An 8372-nucleotide genomic window follows, 5' to 3' on the forward strand; every position below is an offset into this window, starting at 1 on the left:
TCTATTTTTGCCATATCTGTGTGGTGAATTTCCTCTTGATATTTATGTTTCTACATGTTTTATTGTAGGAGAAATTCCAAACATTTCAGTTAAGTCTTAAAATTGTTCCAGATGAAGGAGAAAGCCTTCATCAGAAGAGGAATGGTCTGACTGACAGGTCAGCTTCAGAATAAAGCCAAGCCTGAAAAACAACAGTCCAGATTCTTTCCACAACCAGAAGAAATGAGCTCTGAGAGACCTTCCAACCTAATCAAACACCCAGGGCAGACAAGCATTCCTTCCCTTGAAAATATAAGTGATTTCTCCTTAAATATCACTGACTGCACCCAGGTCGTGGTGCCAGAGGAAGTTTTTTTCACTGTTGCTGCTGCTGGAATACTGGAAAATCTGCTTGTCCTTATTGCTGTTGTTAGAAATAAGAATTTGCATTTGCCCATGTACTTCTTCATTTGCAGTTTAGCCATTTCAGACATGTTAGGTAGCTTGTACAAAACTCTGGAGAACATCTTTATCATCTTGTGCAAAATGGGGTACCTGACACGTCGTGGGGATTTTGAGAAAAAGCTGGATGATGCCATGGATTCCATGTTCATTCTGTCTTTACTGGGGTCGATTTTCAGCTTGTTAGCTATTGCAGCAGACAGATACATCACTATCTTCTACGCTTTGCGGTACCATAATATCATGACACTAAGAAGGGCCTTGGTTATCCTGGCAATCATTTGGACATTCTGTGCTGGCAGTAGCATTGCCATTGCCCTCTTCTCCTATGAAGCAGCAACAGTCATTCCCTTCACCATCCTGTTCCCTTTAATGATGTTTTTTATACTGTGCCTCTATGTCCATATGTTCCTCCTGGCTCGATCTCATGCTAAAAAGATCGCCTCACTGCCAACCAGCACAGTCCATCAGAGAACTAACATGAAAGGAGCCATTACACTGACTATTTTCCTTGGAGTTTTTCTTTGCTGTTGGGCCCCCTTTGTTCTTCACATCCTCTTAGCAAGGTTTTGCCCCCATAACCCTTATTGTGCCTGCTACATGTCCATTTTCCATGTGAATGGAACACTCATAATGTGCAACGCAATCATCGACCCAATGATTTTTGCATTCCGAAGCCCAGAATTACGGAGTACATTTAAGAAGATGTTCTGCTGTGCCAGGTCAAACTGGGACTGGTAAACACCTAAATGAAGATTATAGAAGCACACCTATGGGGTGCTGTGCAACATCAGTTTGCAGAGTTAAAAATACCAATAATTATGCCCAAAGTAATACTATGCTTGTAGGGTACTGCCAGTGATTTTCAGAGGGCTAGCAAAGAATGCATAAAAACTAAGTATGCACACAAATCCTTGCCAATCAGACCTCCAGAAATATTACTGATTAAGTTAATTCTGCTGACAATTTTCATGCAATTAAAAAAAACCCTGTATCTTAACTATCTTTTGTCACTTCAGAAAAATTCAAATAGAAATCTTCTGCATCAAGTATTGCATTACCCCAGAGATGTGTTTATGCCAAATCATTTTGTATCAGTAATTTCAATCTAAGGTGTATACTACTTTAAAATCCTGTTGTTTAAATCACAATGAAATAAGCATTTGTTTCTAAACTGCACATTTATATAAAAGTCTACGATAAAGTAGAAAATGTGGACATGTAATTGGATTTTGCTGGAAAAGTGAATTCATGACTGTTCTTTAACATCTAGCCTCCTTAAAATAATGTAATTAGCATTTCAAAAACAATTTTTGGAGTGTGAGTCCAAGAGAAGATATTTTGGTTTAAAATCTATTTTTAGTGACTGAAGAGTTTTTTCCAACATTAAGTTGTTGTGGCACAAAGACAGGTTTTGAATTTTAAAACCCCAAAACTAGGTCTGGACTAGCAAAGGGAATTGCTGACCTTGCCAGGTCCCCATTGGAAGTCCCTGGGCCAGTTTGTTTTAATGAAATAATAAGCTTTGCAGACAGTAAAAGAAGTTTGATTCAGCCATGACTTTCTAAAGATGCTACAACAAAGAATTCAAAAAACAAAATACGAGACACAAAATTCAAAGACCTCCAAGAAAGTCAGCCACCTGGATAAGGAATCAGCTAACCAGTCTGGAAGGATGCTACAAAGTAGTATGTGATTTACAAAATCCTAGTGAGAAAATTTTGAATTGTCCCTGCCAAAATAATAGAAAACTCACAAAACTTTAAGGCAGAATAGTTTTCAACAGCAAAACATCCTGAAGCAGTCCAGAATATGTGGTGAGGAATTAACCTCACAATAATTCAGTGGAGTTATTCAGCTGTGCCAGAGAGAGAATATTTAGTAAGAGCCAGCCATTAAACTGAGAAAGCCAAGACATGGCTAGAACAAGAAGGAGAGGAAAAGATAAACTCTATTAGAATTCAGAGATAAATGTAAGAATTTACTCTGATGGAACACTAAGCAAAACAGGAATTTCAAGATATATGGAATGTGGACCAAATCATACATATTCAGGTGGACTTAGGTGTACAGATAAAGATATAAGAAAGGGGCAATAAATCTGAAAGCCTCTATAGAACAAAGCAAAGAAAATGTCTTAAATGAGAAAAGAGATGCTCAAATGAAAATTTTTCAAACCTATATATTTATTACAAAAAAAAGGTTTATCTGTAAAATGCAAGTTCAGAAGGGAGTTCGGATATAATCAAACATTTTATTTTAATGAGAATGTTTTCCTTCCCATCAAAAGCAGAACAAATGTAAAGCTGCACAGGAAGAAATGACTGTTAGACCTGGAAAAAAAAGGAAAAAAATTATACAATATTAAAGACAAGTCAAAACAAAAGACCTACTGTACCATAATACCCTGTGCACACAGTTGATGAGCTTCAAAATGATAAAAAATATTGGACAGAAAATTATGATTTAGGCAGCTTTTATGTTAACTCTGCAACACACAAAATATCTACTAAATGCACCTTCCCTCAAAACTTTATTTTCCATCTGCTTTCCTAAAACAGACATAGATAAGAGAGCTAGGTAGCCTCCACCATGTTAGAAGTCACTGCATCTTGTAAGGAAGTCCACTCTAACCCTACAGATGCAACGTCTCCATGTTCAGACTGAGCACTCCAAATGTAAATTTTAATAAACTATGTACAGTAAAAAATGAACCTCATAACTTCTAAACATAGAGGAGTAATCATTAAAGAAAACACTATACATTTGGCACTGCTAAGAGGAACATTCAAGACAGACTCATGTCAAAATCCAAAATTCAGCAGTAAAACATATCATTCTGTTTAAAGTCCTTTGCAAAGGACTCCTTGTCTTGGGGAGACGCTGGCAGTTAGGGCTAGGAAAGGGACAAATGTGAGACCCCAGGCTGGGGGTGGACATGGCCATGGCTACAGCAGGCCCCAGATGGGCCACCAACTACTGCTTTCTTCTACCACACCAGCATGTGGCAGCTCAGGGTAGTCCTGAGACAAATATGGCTTGGCCTGGAGGAAACAGGACAACTTGGACCTGACTGCCTTCAGCCCTCATCTGACTGCCCTCTCCAACTCAAGAGTCTTGGGAACTGGCTGGTGCTAACCTTCCTCGCAGCATCTCCAGGCCCAGGGGAAAGAGGAGGGGAAGCGGTCGCTCACAGACCCCAGCAGCCAGAGCCCAGCTCTCATCCCTGCTCTGCAACAACGACCTGGGCTCCTACCTTGTCATGAAGCCTGACTCCCAGGCCATGCCAAGGGAAGAGTGGCCAGAGGCAAGGGCATTGGATGAGGCATGATTCCCACCCTCATCCCAGACGTCCAGCCTTACAGGTTTCCCCACTACCCTGCTTATGCTGCAGCCTCAAGAAATGGCTGGAGTGGTGGCACTCTACTGCCATGGTCCCAGACCTACACCAGGAACCCTCAGACAGCATGTGTGGGGCACAAAATGCTCCCCAAGCAGCTGGGCTCACTCCCTCCTTTTCACTACCCATGCCTCAGCCTCACCCTCAACCTAAGACCCTAAGGGCACCTAAGATAAGAACTTAAGATACAAAATCCATGCTACAAGCACACCTTTGATCCCCTTCCTCTTGGCCCTACTTCAAGGGCAGAGCAACCTGCCCTCCAGTAACCCAGCACCTTTCTACTCCTTCCCAGGCTGTCCCACTGTCTTTCCCAGCACCATCCCCAAGCCTCCAGCCACCATTTACCTGCAAAACATGGAGCAGCCATGGTTATGTAGGTTATGACTCAGTGAGATTTTTTTCCATCTAGCTGGTTAAAACAAGGAGTCAGCACTTCGGCAGCAAATTTTTGGCAGGTTCTATCCCACATTGTTTTCTTTGACTTGAAAGTATTTGTGAAGTTACTGATGTTGGATCTCAGATTGCCATGAGATCCAAGCACTGTCCAGAACAGGTTCCCACCTGATGTTACCAGGAATTAGCTGCTTATTCTTTGTAGCCTACCTGGTCTCCTCTGTGGATACACTGAGAACAACATCCCAAGCATTTGTTCATCTCATGATGCCTGAGCAACACCTAAACTTATGGTTTGAGGTTACATCTTTGGTGGTAGAAACTTGATGGCTGTTACTGTTAGACTCTATGTCTAATACCCAGACAACCAGCAGGACTGGGAAAAAGCTGCTACATAAGGGGATCTAAGACAAAGCACAGAGACAGCAAGGTTGTAAACTATGAGAACTGTCTGTTGTTCTCCATTTGTAATGTGTTCAGAACAACAGAACTTGCCTTGCAAGAAATTTGTAAGAAAAGCAGATCCTATGCATTTGCAATGAAGCTGAAATCTGTGTCACAATATTAGATCCTAAGCTGGGCCTAAGTGTTACATAAAAGGGAATATAAAATTCAAAAGACACATATAAAAACTTTTTTTTTTTTTTTGCACTAGTTATGATTAAATGGAGCATTCTTTTGAAAATATTTCCTTTCTGGGAAGGCAGAGTCAGGAAGAGCATAAAATATTCTTGAATAAAAAAGCTTCTACGAAGATTTTCATTTTTAAGTCTGCCAACATTCGTTGCATGTCAGCGGATGGGTAAATCTCCATACATTATCTCCTAACTGGCTGTAAATTTGGCTTGCATTTTAGCAGTTTTGCAGTCTCCAAGCAAAGAAGTTTTTCTGTTTCACACATTGTCTCCATATATTTCCCTGTGTTGCTCTTTGAACAGATTCTTCAAGCCATGATTTGTAAAGCCTTCATTGTATTGTACTGAAGTCACTCTTGAAACTCTACTCTGATATGTTAATGTATAACAGTGAACTCTTTTCTCAGATTTTGGGACTTCCCTTCATCTGCCCAGCTTTAAATTACAAGTGTTTGGGGGGCAGAACTGTACCTTAGCTTCGGGAGAAATAAGTTCATCTTGGATCCTACCAGAAGCTAATAAGCCTGGAAGGAAAATCCAGACCCTTGAAAATCACAGGCAACACTACAATCAATGTTTCATTTGGACGGGTCCACTCACAGAACTTCACATCCCTGTGGCAACAAAACATTTCCCAGTCACTTACTGCAAAACCAGAGAAGAAAAGCTCCTCCTCTGTTTCTGTTGTTTTGAACTGAACTTCATGTTCAGGAACAAAGTGAACAAATCTGATAAAGGCACCCAGGGGAATTAATTCCACTGAAGAAATCAGTATGCCAGTGAGGGACAGACTTGCAGAGCAGTTTGACTTTGTTCACAAAATAGCAAGACAAACATAGTTTACTTGTGAGAAAATATAACTTAGGATTTATTTATGTGAGAAAAATCTTCTTTCCATGAATTATGGTCCTGGGCAAGACTTTCAGAAAAATAAGTATCTTGGACTCCTATTAGGTGAACAAAATTTCAGTTTTTCAAACAATATTTAAGTAACTGAAAAAGAAGGTTGACTTGAAGTGCAGAGCACCATCAAAGGCAAGGAATACTTATTTATAATATTTGTTTATAATATGAGTTACGGCAAATGTTAGCCTTCTCTTTTTAAAAACCTCAAGCAAGACACTTCATATAGTGTCAGCTAAAATTACAGGCAAGGAAAACAATAAAAGGATCTTAAAGTATCTATTTATCGTGAGACCTAATGCTGCTTGTAATAGTACTGAATTGCAATTATGTTCACAACCTCGTTGATTTTTTGGATTTGGTTTAGCCTTGGAGGCTTGGAACTTTCAGTACTTTTGTTTCCGTGCTAAACATCTACATTTCAAGCCATTACTTTTTTTAAAAATCTTTTTGAGTCGGATTTGAACTAAACTCTTCAAATGGTACATTTATTCAAACAGAATCTATTCCCCAAGCAATGGTTTTTAATTCTCTCAAGGTAATTACAGCAGATAGCTGTCTATGAAAATACTATGTGTTCATCATTCAATAGCGCTTTGATACAGCTTCATTTGAAGTGTCGCTTTTACAGATGACACAATGCCATTATGAGTTTCTGATTCAAAGAGGATGACTTACAGTACAATTCTGGAGAAATTAGTGTGACCATTTAAGAAAACTTTTCATGTCCACTTGAAAGCAGTTTTGGTATGTCTGCAAATCCCCTCAAATTACTGCTATAACACAAAGAACATACTATTGAACTGTCACACATAGTCTAATGAGTGACCATTAGCTGTCAAGTAATTCTGGATAACCCAGCTGGAGGGCAAATGCCTAATGAGTAATTAAAATCATTTATTGCTTTCCATAATTTTTTTTTCTGTTACTTTAAGACCATGAGACAGGTTTGTTACTCCACATTCTATTGCTTCAGCAGCACCTTTACACTACCATTTACTACAAGTTCAGTCCTTCAACCGTTACACCTAAACTTCATATAAACTATCTGAATAAAGGTAGGGCTAGTCAAAAAACATTTGCTAATGAAAGGAGTTACTCCACCGGCAACTTCTCACCCTCTAACAAGCTGACCGAGGATGGAAGAGATGAAGCACATGGCCTGGGTGGATACTTGTATTGGAAATTCAGCTGTAGTAAGTCAGAGGCCCGCTTTACGTGGATACCCAAACAGCCCCTTTATCAGTATTGCTGTATAGAAAGGTTTCCAGGTCAGCAACTCATTTCAGTGTCATGGCCCTGAGGTACTGCCACGTCTGACTGTCCCTGCCCGCCCCTGGGGCTCCCCCGACCCTGCTCGTGGCCCAGGACCCCATTTCAGCCCCCTGCAGCCTTCAGCCCCTGCCCCAGCGATGCCCCAGCCAGCCCGGTCTCCAGCTCCCCACAGCCCTGCCCTGAGGGCCCCACCGAGCTGGGCCTACCCACAGGCCCACCTCCCTTCCTGGCCTCAGCCTGTCCCTGTCCCCAGGGAGGTGCCCACTGCCCGGGGCTGGGGCTGCCCCGGTGCCCCCGGCCGCCCTGCTCCTGGCTGGGGCGGTGGGACGGGCCCTGGCTGCCAGGCCCTGCCCTGAGGGAGACCTGGGGAGCCCCCATGGCCACCGGCCCCCACGGCACCCTGACTTTAAGCTGTCAGTTGCAAACAGGCAGTTAAGAGCCACTTTGGCAGTCTGAAACCACACAGGAGCCTCTGCAGCATAGCATGAGAGCATTCAGCTCTGCAGGGAGCCTTGGTGTCAGCATAATACCATGTAGTTTAGTACAGTCTCTACAGCCAGCAAGAAATATCTTCAGACCCTTTAAAATCCTATTACGTAAGTTATTCTGGCTAATTGTCCCTTCCTGACAATTTAAATTTGGTCTCCGTATTTGGTGGCATTGAAAGCCTAGGGTAGATGTCTTCCAATTCAAAACTAGCTTCCTAGTCCCAGGGACTCCTGCAGCTACCCACTTTCAAAATTAATTGATATTATCCACCATGCTAAATATGCATTTGAGCTTTCACTTGAATTTTAAAGAATGATCTACAGAGTCTGCTTCACTGATGTGCCGTTTCAGTCTTACAGTCTGCAGTCTTACATTTTCATTTCCTTGAGAAATGAAACCACAGCCAAGCAATTCAGGTAATCACATCATCTGGTATGACAGCTAAATCTGTCTTAACTGCCAGTCTGTGCAATGAGGAAAAGAGGAAGAGACAAAAAAGCTCTTCAGCCCGGCACAGAGTGGTCCATGTCAGAGGGCAAGCCAACAGGAACTGATGGAGGCTTCAGGACTCTCATCTGCGCTTAGCTTCCTCTCAGATCACAGCAGAACCTTCAAAGGAGGGGGGGGAATTTGGATAAAAGGCAGCTGCTGGTTCCTGGATGAACAGGCAGATGAAAGAAGCACAGCTTTGCAAGCAAGAGCTGGCTGGTTAATAAGGGGTTGAGACTGGCAGTGTTTCCATTACAGGACCTGGCACTAGGTAGGGGTTGTTAGAAGTCTGGGAACAGGCCCAAGGACAAGGGTCACTGAAGAATAATTTTTTAAAATAATGG

General features: G+C 41.7%; 1 protein-coding gene across 1 annotated transcript; it reads left to right on the top strand.

Moving 5' to 3' along the window:
* Nucleotides 1-222: 222 nt before the first annotated feature.
* MC2R (melanocortin 2 receptor) lies at nucleotides 223-1182 on the top strand. Its single transcript, XM_075022920.1, has one exon. The coding sequence runs from the start codon at nucleotides 223-225 to the stop codon at nucleotides 1180-1182; it is 960 nt and encodes a 319-aa protein (XP_074879021.1).
* Nucleotides 1183-8372: the final 7190 nt, after the last annotated feature.

Source organism: Buteo buteo, chromosome 3 (assembly GCF_964188355.1).
Source record: "Buteo buteo chromosome 3, bButBut1.hap1.1, whole genome shotgun sequence".
In the NCBI taxonomy this organism is placed as follows: domain Eukaryota; kingdom Metazoa; phylum Chordata; class Aves; order Accipitriformes; family Accipitridae; genus Buteo; species Buteo buteo.

Excerpts from the sequence above, each read along its gene's own strand:
- MC2R (XM_075022920.1), top strand. The coding sequence starts at position 223 with ATGAGCTCTGAGAGACCTTCCAACCTAATCAAACACCCAGGGCAGACA.